Below are 17,526 nucleotides of genomic sequence, written 5' to 3' on the forward strand. Positions count from 1 at the left end.
ACAGGTTAACAACGCCCCCAGAAATATACTCTAAACAAATCAGAAAAGACCTTAAACCAGGGGAAAAGAATGGGAAAGAAAGAAAAAAGAAAGAGGGAAAAAAAAGGAAAAAGAAAAAGATAAAAACGAACAAAAACAGAACAAAACAAAAAAACAGAATATGATCAAATATGATCAGGCTGGTGCATAGATCAGTGCCACACACTAGATTTTGGGTGTATTTTTGTCTGTTAGAAGAAAGTGCCTCCTAAAATTTTAAAGAAAGAAAGACTTATATATATGTGCAAAATAAGGGTTGATACAATGAACGGATGGAATATGACTGTAAAGATGAAAATTATAAAAAAAATTTTTAAAAGGAATTTATAAGGTGCTTGAAAAAAGAAAAAAGGATTAAAAAAGAAAGAAAAAGGGAAGAGAATATGATCAGGGAGGAGACTAGAACAAAGCCATACACTGGAGATTTAGGGTATATTTTGATCTGTTAGAAGAAAGTGTATCTCAAAATTTTAAAGAGAGAACAACTTATATATATATATGCCAAAAATAAGGGTAACTACTATAAAGGGATAGAATATGACTCTAAAAATGAAAAATAAAAAAAAATTTTTTTAAAAAGGAATTGATAAGATGTTGGTTGAAAAGGGGAAAAAGAAAAATTCAAAAAAAAGTTTAAAAAAATTAACTTTGAAAGACTAATGAATCATGGTAAAAAAGCCATGAATTCTATGTGCAGAATTCCCCGCGCTGGAGTTCTCCCGTTGTCCTTGATCGGTAAACTTGGTCTTGTCTTGCTGGCTGTTCGTGCTGATCTTCTGGGGGAGGGGCCTGTTGCCGTGGTTCTCAAATGTCTTTGCCGGAGGCGGAATTGCCCCGCCCTTGTCGGTCCGGGCTAAGCAAGCTGCTGGGGTTTGCTCTCAGGAGCTTTTGTTCCCTGCAAGCTCTCGGCACAGCCTTGGAGGACAAGAGTGAAAATGGCAGCCTCCCAATCTCCGCCCAGAGGAGCCGAGAACTCGGGTCCCCGCTCCTCAGTGCGCCCCCAGAGAAAAGCAGTCACTCCTGTCTCCCCGGTCTCCGCCACACTCCGTGCTCACCCGGCCTGTGACCGAGCGTTTCTATCTCTGGCACCCGACCCCGTGTGGAGTCTCCAAACCCAGCAGATCCCTGCGGTGCGCTCCCGGGCCGCTTCTCCTGTGGGAGGAAGGGGAGTCTCCCCGGCTCTGCCGCTTGTTGGGTCCCTGCTGGAGGCGCAGGGGCCCGACTGGGCCGCGGATCACAGTTTATGGCAACCCCGAGCTGAGAGCCCGCGCCTCAGCTCCGTCTCTGCAGCCGGCTTCCCCGCTCCGATACCTAGGAGCTCTGCCGCACTCAGGCACCCCCGGTCTTTCTGTGACCCCGAGGGTCCTGAGACCACACTGTCCCACAAGGGTTCCACACCCCGCTTAGCCACTGCAGCGACGTCCCTCAGCGAAGCCGACTTCTAAAAGTTCCGATTTTGTGCTCCGCGGCTGTAGCACTTGCCAGAAGCGGCCGCCGGAGGCCCCTCCCCCGCCGTCTATCCTCCCGAATATCGCCTCGGATTCACTTCTCCGCACGTCCTACCTTCCAGAAAGTGGTCGCTTTTCTGTTCAGAGCGTTGTTGCTACTCTCTTCTTCAATCTCCTGTTGAGTTCGTAGGTGTTCAGAATGGTTTGATCCCTATTCAGCTGAATTCCTGAGACCAGACGAAATCCAGGTCTCCTGCTCCTCCACCATCCTGCTCCCCAACCTTTTTTTTTTCTTTTAACCATGAGGATGTGCCCAAGCCTCAGTCCCAGCTGCCACACCATTATAGGCACAAAAACGGGAGGGACCCCAGCCAGAGGAACATGGGAGATCAGGGAATAGACCTTAGCAGCGGGTTATCCACACCATTAGAATGTGTGCCCCCAAGAATCTTAAACCTCTACCGACGGTGTTCTTTAAAATCCCAAAGCTTGGCTCAGCAGGAATAAATATCTGCACCCTCCTCCCTGGCAGATTGCTCTAAACACCAGCCACATTAGAAGCACACAGACCCCTACCCACGGTTGCTGTCACCCCACACAGGGACCCCTGCTTTTCTTTCTTCAGTCAGTTCATTACCTAGTCTCGAATCACATGGGTGGAATAGAATGCTCTTTCACACATGCACTCGCTTAGGTTTGGGTGCCAAATAGAAGTTGTACAACAGTTTTAATTTCTCTGAGAAGTTGAAGGATGGCCTTGCCTCTCACAGGAGAGGTAAAGCTCAGATTTGGGGATTAAGTATACCTAGTGTGTACCAAAGATACCAGATCCAGTGCTCTTCAATTGATTTTGACTTGACTGTACGTATGTCTTCTTGGTCATCCTTAGGTTTGGATTGGTAAAGGAGATTTTTTTCAGAAGAAAAAGAAAGGGGAAAACTTCTTGGGCTTCTCTTATTCCAATTCTTACTACCTTTGTCTAAGGTCATGAGAGAAGGGAGCCAGAGCTCTTGGGTTGTGGTTTGAGGCGTGAGCTTGGATAGCATGCCACCTTCTAGGTGTTGGTTTTATCATCTAGAACGTTGGAGATTTAGAACTAAGGTCCCAAATCTTTAAGGTCTTAAGGCCCCTTCCAACCCCCCAAAGTCCGTGGATCTTTGATTCTGGTACGCATATAGAAATTGTTTCTCCTAGACTCCCTTGAGATTGTGCTAAGAGAACATTCAAAGGAGCTAGCCCAGGGGTCAAGAGGATCCTTGTCTTAATGGGTCCCAGGCATTTGGCTAAATGAATTTACCCCTTCATTGTTGCAGCTGCTGTAGTAGACATTCTGTTACATGGAATGTCTGCATGAAAACTGTCATGTCTACCTGCAATTTCACCAATGAGCAGATTGGCATATTCAGTTTACTCGGGGGGCTCAGCCATCCCCAGAGTGGAAGCAGCATTCAGAAACGACATAATATCTGTGTAACCCATCCTTTCTGATGCTAAATGCTACCTCTAGTGGAAATAGTGGTTGCTGTAGCTTGGTGTTCTGTTCCATGTTATTCAAGATCCTGTCCCATGAATAGCAGTGGGCTGCAGGATACATGATGTTAGTGCCCAGGCTCAAACTCTATATATCCTTTCTTAATCTGTTGGCACAGTTCATGAAACTGCACAATTAGAAAACTGTTCCTTCGGATTTACCTCGGCTATTTGTCTTTTCATTTTTGGATAAGTTCAAGTAAATGTTGGTGGCTTGATCAGATGCCTACCTTCCTAAGCAGCCAAGAAGGTTGTAGAAGGTAGAAAAAGGGGATGGGGCGATAAGAACAGGAGGAATGAGCAGCACAAAGGGGAGGCTTGTCATCTTCCATTGAGCTAGATGCCACATCATCCCAGGTGGAGGGGGTGTGACTGGCCACTGGTGCAGCTAGGATTTGAGTTCCTTTGACACCGAAGTCCATTCCTGCCATCTGCCTGCTACACCAGTTTGCCCGTTCCGGGGTCACTCTGGTCAGGCTCCTGCTGAGTAGCACCTGCCCTGCCTCCCCCTGGGTTCCCAGATGGCTCTGAAGCCTGGTGGGGCCTGACCTCAAGGAGTCAATGATATTGATGGTGCAATAAGATTAGAGGAACAAGACACAGTGCAGGTCGCAGGCACCGACTCCACATGTACTGAGCACACGAGTGGCAGTTAGAATGGGGACCATATGTGTGAGCAAGAACTAGCACGTAGGGCTGCCATTGGGTTGAAAGAATGGCAGAATTGGTGAGGTTAGAAGAGAGGTCAGTGCCTGCAGATGAGCAGAGGCAAGCCATGTGTGGTATTAGCGAAGATGGTAAATGAGCCAGGCTCGTGGGAATTCCTCCGAAAATATTAGCGTGGCAGGATGTATAATTATTGTCCCAAGCTGCCAAAGCTTGATTGGAATGAAGTTGTTATTCAGAAATAGCCTTTAAAGCATATGTGGCTGCCTACTCTTGCCTTCCTGAAAAATAGAAATGCTCTCATCTCAGATCTGGTTTGTTTCAGAATGCTGGGGCCTCTGGTTTTTTGTTCACTAATTGTCTAAATTGGCTTTTATAGATTGCTCATAACAGTTGAATTAAAAGTTTAATTGGTCATTTAACGGAGAAATTTATTATTCTTCTACAAATATAACTGCCTTCTCAAGTGTAGCCCTTTGCTGGGAGGAAGGGATGTTGTCTCCAGGTCACAGCCTATAGGTTCTAACAGTCTTGTTCTTCAGAAGGTGGGGTCTGGGGTTGGGGAACCTCAAGTCAAAGTGTTAGCCCTCTGTTAGGCAGCCTTTCATGAATCACAGGCTGTGTTCCTGGATTCTCCTCATCTAGGCCATTAATCAGCAATGTGACTGATCACTCAGTGCCACTGTGTTACCTGCTACTCTTTTTCTTAAAAAGCTATTGAAGCATAAGATGGATAGACAAAAACACACATCGTATGTATAGAGCTCAGTGAACGTAAGTTGAATACACCTAGGTAACTACAACCAGATCAAGAAATAGAACATGACCAGCCCCCAGAAGCCCCCTTTGGGCCCCTTAGTCTTACCTGCTCTGAAGGGTGACCAGACAGCTAACAAATTAGTTTCACCTCTTTTTGTACTTGGTATAAATGGAATCCTGTAGTAGGTACATTTTTGTGACTGGGCTCTGTAAATACTATGTTTATGAGATTTGTCCATATTGTTGGGGGTAGTTCTAGTCCATTCCTTCCCATTGGAGTCCACTTTGCTCATTTCAAAATGGCAGATATGGAAGCCCCACCTCCGTTATTCATTCAGGGATATCCAGTAAAAGTTAGAAAAAGTTGAAAGTGCTATGCAATGTAAAGTATTTTTATAATTTGGGAGGGAAGAGACTTAAAAGTGAAAATGGAGGGGAAGAGCCCAAAGGTTATAGTGTGAAAAGTGGGGAAGAAAATGGTTCAGCTGCAAGGTCATATGCACGGGAAGATGATGGACTTTGAGGTCAGCTGCTCTGTGAGCTGTATATTAAACTTAATTTCTTAGGATTGCTAACTGAGTCGCTCTGCTAGGTAGCTTGATCTGTCTGATTTGTTCTTTTTTTTTTTTTTTATGAATTCACCAAACATTTTCAGTATCCCATTAAACCACATTTTTCCACTAGGAGATGATTATGGTGGCCAGGAGTGGTTTGTGCATCTCCGTGGGATAATGTCTCCGTGTGTTCTCCCATCAGGCCCTGGATGGGGATTTCTCCGAAGACAACCGCAATAAGTGTCGCATTGCCACCGCACCCTTGATCGAAGCTGTGGAGAACCTGACAGCATTCGCATCCAACCCTGAGTTTGTCAGCGTTCCTGCCCAGATCAGTTCCGAGGTAGGGGGTCTTTGCAGCAAAGGTAATATTAGGGTCTTTGGCTAGTCTGTGTGGCACCAAACGAGCATGAACAGTTAAGAATTCCAAAAGCTCTGTCTTGTAGTGCATTGTTGTTGTTGTTGATGATGGTATTTTCACAGAGTTCATGAAACTCAAGATATGTGCATCTCTTAAGTGGTAATGCCTTAGCTTTATGTGTTAAGAACAAGCTCTGTGCCTGTTTGGGGCTGATTCTTTCTTGGCATGTGCCATATTCGAAAATGGTACCTAAGAGTGAACATGGACCCGAGTGCTTGCTCTCCAGGCTCTTTGTGAATCAGCCTCCATGGTTTCCTCACCTCTGTGTCTCTTTCCAAAGAACATAGGTAGTGACTTGGTAAAGAGCAGGGCATTCCAGAGCCCCTCCTCATTCATTTAATCTGTGCACCCTGCCCTTTCCCCTTCTGCTGTTTGCTCCCAGGGCTCCCAGGCGCAGGAACCGATCCTGGTCTCAGCCAAGACCATGCTGGAGAGTTCGTCATACCTCATTCGCACTGCACGCTCACTGGCCATCAACCCCAAAGACCCGCCCACCTGGTCTGTGCTAGCTGGACACTCCCACACCGTGTCTGACTCAATCAAGAGTCTCATCACATCTATCAGGTTAGTTTCTCCTCCAGAAATTGCTAGGGACCTGCATCTGAACAGGGCAGGGGGAGGGTAAGCCCAACAGGACTTCGATTTAATAGCAATGGAGCTGATCATTATTATCGTCTTTTTGTTTGGCTCTTTGGGACCAGTGGTAGCGCTGGGCACAACAGTAGCTAACCTAAACACTCACTCTATGTCAGAAACCGTTCTGAACACTTTACCTATGTTACCTTATTTCTTCATCACAACAGCCTTGTGAAGTAAACACTGCCATGGTCACCCTTTTTACTGATGAGAGAATCCAGGCAGAAAGGACTTAGGGAGTATTCTCATGGTCATCCCCAGACCTGATGGTCCTAGTCCCAGTCCTAACCATTGTACTACATCGTCTGTATCTAGGAGCTTAGGCAGAGAACACCACTGTATATTGAGCAGGATTTGAGGTTACCTTATTTTGCTAATAAGGCAAGAAGAATATTCTAGGTCCCACAGTGACTCTGGACATCTCTGAACTCCTGGGCGATAGTATGAACCTGAAAAATCCCCAGAGTTGGTATAACATCTCTGAAGTTGACCAAAGTTAATACCCCAGGACATGGAACGCATCCTTTACCTTAGCTATACTTTGCTTTTTGATCGCTTTTGAGACTCACCACCACTGTTCTCTTACCCAATGCCTTACAAAGAAAAATCCACTAAATATTTTAACTTCTACCGTAGGACTTTGTGAATTGTATGCAATGTAGAGAGTACAGTATAATTGCACTGGAAATAGCACTGACCTTTAAAAAATAATAATAATAATAATAATAAGGGTCGTATCCTTAAGCCAGTGCCGCCAAAATGTTTGATTAGCAGGTGCCTCTCATCAGCCTGAAATGAGGAACAGCATCATATCCTTCCCACTAGAAATAAATAAATACAAGTGTTATATGAAGAAATGCATGGGCTCTGCAAAGAGGCATTCCCAAGCAAGGGTCAGAGAGTCACTCCTTAAATACAGCAATCAAACCCAGTAGAAAGTAGACAGGGGCTCCCAGCCCACCAGTGCTGCAGCAAGTTGTGGGACTTGAACTCTGAGGAATCTATTTGACCTGCCCTGTTCCTTCCAGGGACAAGGCCCCTGGACAGAGAGAGTGTGACTACTCCATTGATGGCATCAACCGATGCATCCGGGACATTGAGCAGGCCTCGCTGGCAGCTGTCAGCCAGAGCTTGGCCACAAGGGATGACATCTCTGTGGAGGTAGGCCGGGGCTCTGTGGCCAGATCAGAGATCTCTGGAAGAGCCAAACATTCTCAGCATCAGGCTTCAGGGGGTGAGGAATGGGACCAAATACTTTTTTGATGCTAGCATGTTGTCATTGAAGCACCTTCTCCTGGAACCCACCGGGGAAGTTTTTTGAGGGACTAAGGCAGATGATGAGTAGGGAATGAGGGTTTGGTGAAGGAACACGTGTGCTGCTGGAGTGGAAATGACAATTGGGGGAAAATGATCAATGTCAGATGAGAGTGCGTCAGTAAGGTGGGGTTACCATATTCAGTTTCACACATCAGTAGAGCAGGCCAAGGCAATAAATGTTGAATGTTTCCTTGTCACGTTTTATCAATGCATTTTTTTGACCAATGGGCATATTTAGTATTAAACTCTACACATTTGGTCCATTCAGAGATAAAGGATTCTATCCTAAGTTACCCAATATCCAGTGTTGGGAACCGTTTGCATTATCTTTTTAATTCAGAGCCACGGCCTTTTTTTGCCAATTTTTTCTTCCTTCTCTCTGTCAAAAGTCCCTGACACTCAGGAGCTGCTTAATAAATATGGATGCTGTGTTTACTGACATTTCCCTTACCACCCCTGAATTCATCAACAGTGAACTTAGGCCCGCTGTCTCTAGGCAGTGGGCCCAGAGTTGGTCTTGCTCATTTTTATTAATAGAGCTGTCGATTTTACTCCAGCTCTGCCCTCCTCCCCCACTGTCAAGAAAAGAAAGAAGAAATATTCTCATCCTGTGCAGAATGTTATAATTATTGTCAACCTTTTATTAAAGGAGGGACCTGCATACAGAACAGTGTGCATGTCATAAGTACACAGCTTGATGAATTATCACCAACTGAACACAGCCTTTAGTTAGCACCCAGGTCAAGGAACAAAGATGACCAGCACCCCGGAACCTCCCCCTCACACCCCCATCCTTTCACCACCCCTCCCAAAACATATCCTCTCTCTTCCCTTCCTCCCTAGAAAGAAAATCCCTCCCTTTGAACTATGTGTGCTCCCTACTTATTACCACATTTGTTTTAATAAGCCATCTGTAATAAGATAACATTGCTGAAATATTCTTGCATTTTTAGGTGTTTTGTTTTGTTTTGTTTGAGAGAGAGAGCATGAGTGGGAGGAGGAGCAGAGGGAGGGGGAGAAGCAGACTAACCGCTGAGCAAGGAGTCCAATGTGGGACTGGATCCCAGGACTCCAGGATCATGACCTGAGCCAAAGGCAGACACTTAACTGACCGAGCCACTCAGGTGCCCCTATTCTTGCATTCTTGACTATAATCACATGATGAGCAGAAAGATGATAGTGAACTAAATAAGATCCTTGAAGTTTAGATGTTTCTCTCCGCCTTCATCCAACTTTCTATCTCTGTCTTTCTTTTTCTTTTGTATCCCGAGGACTTTGTTTACCATTTGGCGTGTTAGATTGCTCTTTTCAATAACTAACCTTTGCCCAGAGCCCCCAGCCTGTATGCAGTATTATTCACAGGGAAAGCAGCACGGGCCAGAGTCTCATTTCTGGCAAGCAGAGCATTGTCACCTTGTCAGAAATTACCCTGTTCCATGCTGGCATGTGAAGACCTAAAATGTCCAATGCTGTGATCTATTAATCCTGAATCCATCAAGCAAATTTCCTAGGAAGAGTCCGACAAAGGATCTGATCTGTCCTGCTACCAGCTACTAATGTCTACCTTGAAATTCCCCATCTCCCTCATACTCCAGCATCATCCAGATACTTGGCCTCATCTCTTAACGGCACGAGTTCAGTTCTTCTTTCAAACCTGAGAAGAAATACCTTGGGGGTGCGATGTTTAATATATGCATTCACGTCACCAAATACAATGTACTTAGAGCCTGAGCTGAGCCCAGTGGGTAACTCACCTGCCATTTTCACAGTGTGCTGTCTGGGAAATGGTCCTGCTTTCAGAGAGCTGATCTCATTTTCCTATCACCCTTTTCTCCCCTCCTCTCCTCCCTGAAGGGGTTCTTATTTCAGAGGACACAGCCACCTGGACATTTCCCCAGACCTCACGTTAGCTCTCCCCATTCAAACAAAGTTGTCTTCTCTTCTTGGAAGGAAAGGTTCCTTATTTCCAGTAGTTATGCTGCATAACTGAAAGTAAGGATACCAGCAGCACCACTTAACACTGTGGTTGGTGTGAGTGAGCAGCCAGTAAGAAAAGTATTCTTTGGGCTTGCCTTGTGTCACTCACTGGAATTGTGGGGGCTCTAGCCCAGGGGAGCTGAGGATCCCTGGGAAGGGCGGGGTGGAGTGGTAGCTACATGGCTCACCCAAGAGAGGTGTTATCCATTATAGATACAGTGGATGTTTTGATATCCATTTCTCATGGCCTCCCTTGTCTTTTGCGTGGGCCTTTTTATTTTTAAATCAGTGTGGCTACGTGGTGAATTGCCGTAGGGTGAATTTGACAGCTCTCTGTCCTTATCAGGCCCTGCAGGAGCAGCTAACTTCAGTGGTCCAGGAAATCGGGCACCTTATCGATCCCATCGCCACAGCGGCGCGGGGAGAAGCAGCTCAGCTGGGACATAAGGTAATGTGCCCCAAGGGGATCCTGCTGAGGGTGTGCGTGAGTGATGGGGGGGCGGGGCACAAGATTGATCACTGACCACTTCAGGATCTGTTTTCACCTAGAGTTCAAACAGAAACTGGAGTGACACCTTTCTGGCTATTGCCGGACTTCCCAGCCAACAAGACATTTACAGTCATCTGTTGCTCTTGACCTTCGCTGGATGAGCCAGAGATGAACGTTGATATTGCTAGTCTGCTGTCTGCCATCTTTTGTCCCTGGCTGACTGGTCCCATTCTCACGTCTTTAGGGATACATTTTTCTTCCATGGCTTCTAAAAGTGCCTGTTCTCACACATGAAGCAGCAGAGCAAACTTGCACACTTCACTCTGGACAACCAGGCCTCCCTAGCCCACTCCAGAGGAGCCTTTCAACTGAGAGCTCATACCCGCATTGTATAAGTACTGACTCATGCTCTGCCTGTTTGGGGTTCATTTTGCAAATCTTTCAAGGGTAGTTGCCTTGTCCAGCAGCCTGTGCCTCAGGATAGAGAGGGCAAAAATCGGATTTTTAACAGCCTCCAGGGCTGGCCTGGGGGGCCGGAACACTGCCCACATGTCTGCCGCAGGGAACTAAGTCTAGCAGACTAGCCAGACTTCATTTTAGTGGTTACTTTTGATTCCAGTAGAAATTCTGTAAGAAAATATGTCTAGATTTCTCCAGCAACAATCCTTGTGCCTGCCCATATGGTATTAGTATAGAAGATTAATTCCTATGTCAGTGGGTGGCATCAAAAGAAAAATAATATATTTGTGTCGTTTGAGTGACAAATTTACTCTTGGCCCTTTGGCTAAAGCCGTCTCACTTTCTAAAGGAGAGTTCTGGACGAAGGAGGCCTCTGGCCCTCTATCCAGGGGAGTCCCGGACTGAGAGTTGATCCCCACCTGGTTCCCATTCTTCATTATGACACTCAGGTGGGGTCCCAGATCAGCTTCAGATCACTTGGGAGTGATACATGCAAATTCTCAGACCACATATATTAGTTTCCTAGAGCTGCTATAACAAATTACTACAAACTGGGTGGCTTAAACCAACAGCCACTTAATGTCTCACAGAAGTCTAAAATCAAGGTGTCCGCAGGGCCGGACTCTTTCTGGAGGCTCTATGGGAGAATCTGTTCTTTGCTTTTCTAGCTTCTGGTGGCTCTGAGTGTTCTTTCCCTATGATACCATGCCAGTCTCTGCCTCTGTGGTCACGGTGTCTCCTCCTCTTCTGTCTTCCCCTCCTCTGTCTCTTATTAGAATACTTCTTAACAGATTTAGGACCCACCCAGGTAATCCAAGGTGATCATTTGGAGAACTTAAATACATCTGCAAAGACCTTTCTTTCCCAGTAAGATCATATTCACAGGTTCCAGGGATTTGGGCACAGACATACCTTTTTGGGGGGCCACTACTCAACCCTTTCTGCCACCCTAGGCCTAGGGAAACATCATGTACCAAGTACTCAAAATTCTGTGTTATTTTAACTTCTGTGCTAACCCATGTAAGGATATTTCCTATTCTGTCATGTCTCGAAAACAGAAGTTATTATAGTCTTTGCTAAGCTCCCTAAGTACAGGAAAAAGCACATCCTTTCAAAAACTTTTGTCCACAATCCATGAAGAATAATGACACCTAGCATTTATTGAGTGCCTACTACATGTCAGGCATTGTGCTAAGTACTTGTATGCATGCTCATTTAATTCTTCTAACAATCTGAAGGAGCTTAGTGCTATTATTCATCCCCATTTTATGGAGAAGGAAACTGAAGTTTGGTAATAGGAAGCAGATTGCCTAAGAGTTCTCGTTAAGGAACTGACACACAGGATTCAAATCCAGTGGCTCTGACACTGGAGCTTTCTCTCTCCATCACCAACCATAATGCCTCCATGAGGGCACCAGCTTAGTTGTATTTAATTCTCAGCACACAGCAGCCCTTGACATTTTACAGTTGCATTGATGAAATGTACTTTTAAAATAAAAAAAAAATTAATCTAGAAGGGCACCTGGGTGGCTCAGTCGGTTAAGCATCTGACTCTTGATTTCGGCTCAGTTCATGATCTCAGGGTCGTGAGATCAAGCCCCACCTTGGGCCCCATGCTCAGCGCAGAGTCTGCTTGAGCTTCCCTCTCTCCCCCTTCCCCTCCACTTGTGGGCACTCTCTCTCTAAATAGTTAATTAATTAAATCTTTGGGGGAAAAATGAATCTAGAAGACATGTAAGATTCTAATGCATTAAACGTCTTAATTCCTTTAAAACATACAGGACCCATCATGAGCCCTGACCCCTGATGACCCATCACTGCACTGTGGTCCCTTTGGTGGAGGCACGAGTGCCCTTCCAGCAGAAGAGGATGAAATCCAAGGGGGATGTGGAGGGCTGGTACCTGGAGTTAGGCAGGCCGGGTCTTACACGAAGGTGTTTGGCCAAGGCAGAGACTAGGGCCAAAATCCAGCCAAGTCGTGTGCTTTGGCATCAGTCGTGTCTGCCCCAAGGATAGGGAGCCCCTTTAAAATTCATCCAAAATACCATAAAGGCCAGCAATAGCCCTGTTCAGGTGCTTTAAAACCATCTGTAAGAGAACTATAATCGAGGATAAAAGAGTAAATGTATGTTGGTTGCTGGCTCATGGTGTGTCTCATTGTTAGCTCTAATGAACTTTCGTATTTTGGACTCCCACCTTGTCCCAACCACCACCAGCCCCACAAACCCCTGCCCCCTGCTTCGTTTCTGACCCAGTGACCGCACCACTCACGCTCAGTGGCCTTCCTGCCCACGGCCCCATCACGTTCATTCTTCGTCCACATCATGGGAAGAAGCATTAAGGGAAATTGCTGGCTAAAGGCTTGAACTTATATACGCTTGATGGAAATAATTTAGCAAGTAGTAATTGGCACACACAATGAGGAGCGGAACAGAAGAGCGTGATCAGGGTCACTGTGTTTTATCTGAGCGGGAATAGATGGTGGTCTGAAGCAAGCACAGCGAATGTCAAAAGCTGACATTCTGGAGGCTGGGTAGATGCGCATTACTGTATTACGCTCGGACTTTACTTTAAATACTTCAGAGAGCCGCAAACAAATACCAAACAACAAACTTCTAAACTCCAGTATTACAACTGTGGCAGAGCTGGACTGAAAATGAGAAGTAGCAGGCAGTGGAGCGGAAGGTGGGAGCCTGGGCTGTGGACGAGAACACCTGCTTCCTGTCACTGCTCTACATCGTGGCTGCTTGGGGTCGAAAGAGTTACTTCACTCACCTAAGCCTTGGTTTCTTCATTTGTGTGTACCTCGTAGAATTGCTGTGGGGATTAGATGAAGCATGGTCAGCCTGTAGCAGAAAGCCTGGCATGGGGGATGTGCCCAAGAAATGTCTGTGACACATGACCCTGCCCAGCTGGTGGGCGCCCCTGAGTACGGAGGCCTCAGCAAGAACCGTGCTTTGCCATCTGGCTTTTCTCCTGGACTGGACTAATCACGAACAGAACATTGGGACCGATGTGAAATCATGTTCACTTTTAATGCAAACCCACGTTAGGTCGACACGCTCAGGGCAGAGGGCAGTTGGGCTGGCTTCTTGAAAGCCTTTGCTGTCAGGCTGCTTCTCTCAACGGCCCTGCTCCCCTGCCCCTCCCTGTCCCCCTTCCTTTGCGTTCATAAGATGCTCAGCTCTGGTTCTTTCGAAAGCTTTGCTGTTGGCGAAGTTAAAATTTGTAAAAGTCTCACACCCAACGCTGGATCACAGAACAAATTTCTTAACACTTCTGCCATGATGAGAGACGGGACGGAGAGCTTGCCAGAGGAAGTAAAATCCAAGCGAGAGTTCGTGAACGAGCAAGTACTTTTGAAAGTAAAATTGAGTGATGTAAGTTCTCAGGGTCTCACGTATAGCATGATGACTCTAACTCATGACAGTGGATTTAATAATAGGAAACAACGAAAGTGGATTTCAGCGGGTCTGCCTCTCACTGTGCGTCATCCCATGCCTGTCCCAGTCCCATCTCCACTAGTGGGGCCCCTACAGGAGATACATGGATTTACATGATGCATCTGTCGCTTTTTTGTCTTGAAAGGTGACACAGCTGGCAAGCTACTTTGAGCCCCTGATCTTAGCTGCAGTCGGTGTCGCCTCCAAGATTCTGGATCATCAGCAGCAGATGACGGTGCTGGACCAGACCAAGACGCTCGCAGAATCTGCCCTGCAGATGTTGTATGCAGCCAAAGAAGGTGGAGGAAACCCCAAGGTACAGTTCGGGATCCCGGGGACTCACCTAGGGCTGCTGAGAAGCCATCAAGTATTCCTCAATATTGAGTCCCTCCAAGGAAAATTTCTCCAGTTCTTGGTTGATAGTATGTGCCTTCCCACTCAAAGGTGGGCAAGAATCTACAACTGGCCTTCACGGGGATCTTTAAGGGGAACATCAAGATATATATACATATTTAATACATAATTAAGCCTTTTTGTTAAGTTATGTTTTCCATGTCAGAATATGTAGGCAAGCATCCTTGGGAAAGGAAAACATTGTGTGGTTATTGCAGGAATAAAAATTAATACCTGCCAGGCACCTGCTCAGTGTTGACACCCAGCTTGTGCAAAGCAAAGCCCAGTTGTTTTCCAATGAATATCATTTGGATATTTCCATTCCTGACACTCAAGTTCAAATCAGAATGTGGGGCAAGGTCACCCATGGCATGTGTTTCTATTGTCTTGCATCAGCAGTTGCATATGAAAATCTCCCTTATTAGTTTGCTGGGGGAACATTGCCTCAGCCCGATGTGTCTGTCACCCAGCTCCTTGAAGTGGCCAAAGATGGTGACAGCAGGCCATCTTCTCTCAGGGGTGATATTTGTGTCCGAGTGATTATTTTACTTGTGAAACCATCTTATAAGTTCCCCCAGGGTTCTGGTACCTTGAGAGGAGGTCAGAGGCTCCTCCTGCTATTTGTACCTTCTGGCAGGTGCCTTCACATAGTGAGTCTGAATTTCCTGGGTCCTCACTTAAGCAGACTACACTGTGGGAACACAGGCTGGAACAGTTTGTGTGGGATACTTGCCTACAAGCTATAGGAATCCCCATTATGTACGTGTTCTTCTTAGTGTGTTTTGTCGCAGCTCTAAGTCTTCACATCGATAACTTGGTATAGCAGGGAAGACTCTAGAGTAAGAGTAAGAATCACACAATAGTAATCTTAGAGCTCACAGTTGCTGAGTGCTGGTTCTACGTCACCTCTTCTACCTTATGTCCTCTTGATATTTAATCTTCATAAAAATCCCATGTTGTAAGAAGGTTCCCATTATACAGACGTGAGAACTGAGACTGCTTAGGTAAGTCATCCCACATCACAGGAGAGGTGGATGTCGAGTCAGGACTGAGCCTACACCCTCTGGAAACACAGGCCGACTGCCCAAAGCAAGGGCCGGAGAGAGGTTGAGCAAAGTTGCAAGCAAGAGGCCACATGTGGCTAGTCGGTCTCAGAAAAAGAAATTATTTGGCACATAAGGGTGGCTCGAGGCATGCTGGCAAGGAGGAACAGCATATGCAAAGGTGTGCGTAGGGTTACAAAAGGATCGAGGTATCTTTGGAGAAGAGCGTGCAGTCTGATGTCCGTGGAACGTACAGAGAGTGGGGACGACCAGGGGGGTGTTGTGACAGCCCTCCTCTCCCACACTCTAAGGCGTTTGGGCTTTTTTGTAAGCAGTGGGGACTTACAACCCATCCAGAGTTGAGAAACACCGCTCTGGTAGCAGTGTGAATAATGTCTTAGACTTGCGTTTTCTGAGTTCAGTTTTTCCAATCATGTATCTGGCAACTATTAAGAGCCTAATTCTTGGGCTGCTAAAAATAACGAGAGCCAGCCAGCGCCCTCAAGTTGTTCTCAGTCTTCTGGAAAGAGAAAAGGCTTGTTGCTGAAATGGTGAGGTTGAGCAAGAAGAACAAGACTGCCCTTCTGACTAATCACTGAGTGATAGGTGCCCCGAGGTGGCCCAGCCCCCTTTGCACCTGCCACGGTGGTGAGGCCGGGGTGGGGCGGAGTGGGACTCGCTTCCAGACCCAGCTCCGGGTTGTCTTTTCTCCACGGCTGAGTGGCACCTTGCTCCACCCCGACCTGAGAGGATTCAGTCCCGGCAGAATAATTCCAATTAGGCGTTTTCTGGGTTTTTAAGGTATTAGCACGTCTGCTTGGACTGCAAATTCAGAGCTCCTTGCAGAATTCTGTTTTATACCAAGAAACTCAGGGTCGGGAGCATGTGTAGTCAGCACTGTAAGCTTTACAGGACATCCTGTGCTTGGGAATGGTGGCTGGACGCAAGAGTGGGACAGTTTTCAGTGACTGAGCTGAAGCATTGGTGACAGGCTGAGACATGATGAGTAAAGGCAGGACGGGTACCTTGGTCTCTCCACTCCCTGGCATCCTGCGTTCAGCCTATGCTCTGTCTGCAGACCCTGACAGCCTCGTCACAAAGGATGCCTAGGCCACCATAAGCTGGGTTTTAGGTCCTTTCTTAAGAGGCTTAGTGCACAGATTTAATCACCTTGGGTGCTATTCTTTGGGCAAATATTTCCTCGGTGTTACTTGCTAGGTCGTAGGTGATGTGTGTATGTATGTGTTAGATGTTGTTGTGTGTCACTGTTTGCCGAGGAAATGCAGTTCAGTGATCATCAGTGTTTCTGATGTGGTGGAAAAGAGGGTAGGCTTTGGAGTCCAACATAATTGGATTCAAATCCCAGTTCTGCCTCTTGCTAGCAAATTACTTCATTTCTTGGCTTCCTCATCTAAACAGTGGGGTTAACAGTGAATACCTCTCAGGGGTCGTTATAGAGATTGACTGAGATAATGTGCCTAACACAGTAGGTATTAAAAAAAGAAAAGAAAAGAAAGGGACAGCCCCAGAGCCTGGTGTTAATGAGTCCTACGATCACGAGGCATTTGCAGGGTAGCCTCACCCTCGCCCCACTGAGCCCCCTTCCACACTCACCTCTGCCCCACCCAGCTCCCTCCTACATCCTCCTTGAAGGGCCCCTCCTGCTTCTCCGGCAGGAGATACCCAGCCCTGTGCACTGCTGGGCAGTTCTAATTATTCGTTGGTTTTTACCCTTCTGCTGACATTGACTTGTGTCCCCCAACCCCCTGTGGCCTTCTCCCATTTTCCAGATTCCTGTGATGTCTATGCCTGCTTTGCTGGGCTTTGTAGTTGAAGCACTATAATAGAGAAATAAGGCTCCCTTGGAAGTAGACTTCAGACATGTTTCCAAAAAAGAACCGAGTCTGATTTTTCTCCCGTGTTGTGCTGTGAGGAGCAGTAACAAGGAGCCCCTCCAGAATCTAAAATAATGACCTCATTGTTGAGCCTCCTGAGTCCACTTCCCAGATTGCTGGTGGGCTTTTAAGCATGCCTTAATTGAGCGCCTACTGTGTCTTTGGGTGTCTGAAACATCGTGTGCTCAGGTGGCACACGATTGGATGTGGCTGTGTGGTAGAGATGAGGTTTGCCATTGGAGCTGGGGGGAAGCGGCCCTGGGAGAGGCCCAGCGTAATTGGAGGAGGCTTCACAGACTCTCAGCTGACCCGTTAACGGTCTGTGACTTAAATATGTGGAATGAAGGGGAGCAGGCCTAGAGAACTCCTCGCGAGAGCTGATGGGAAGGTAATTGTTTCTGGGACCGCCAAGAGCAAGGATGTGTTTTTGTAGGTTTGGATGCCCCGGTGCGGAGA

General features: G+C 46.6%; 1 protein-coding gene across 12 annotated transcripts in view; it reads left to right on the top strand.

Annotated features, from left to right (window-relative positions):
- Positions 1 to 17,526, top strand: part of TLN2 (talin 2) — a 435,837-nt gene that overhangs the window by 344,420 nt on the left and 73,891 nt on the right. For all 12 annotated transcript variants that reach the window (XM_073877134.1, XM_073877137.1, XM_073877133.1 and 9 more), the window contains 5 exons: positions 5,199 to 5,339; positions 5,800 to 5,981; positions 7,082 to 7,214; positions 9,694 to 9,795; positions 13,885 to 14,055. In XM_073877134.1, the coding sequence (XP_073733235.1) occupies positions 5,199 to 5,339; positions 5,800 to 5,981; positions 7,082 to 7,214; positions 9,694 to 9,795; positions 13,885 to 14,055 (729 nt within the window). The remainder of the gene's footprint in view (positions 1 to 5,198; positions 5,340 to 5,799; positions 5,982 to 7,081; positions 7,215 to 9,693; positions 9,796 to 13,884; positions 14,056 to 17,526) is intronic.

This window comes from Callorhinus ursinus, unplaced genomic scaffold (assembly GCF_003265705.2).
Source record: "Callorhinus ursinus isolate GAN/ISIS: 27379988/994484 unplaced genomic scaffold, GSC_fseal_2.0 scaffold25, whole genome shotgun sequence".
In the NCBI taxonomy this organism is placed as follows: domain Eukaryota; kingdom Metazoa; phylum Chordata; class Mammalia; order Carnivora; family Otariidae; genus Callorhinus; species Callorhinus ursinus.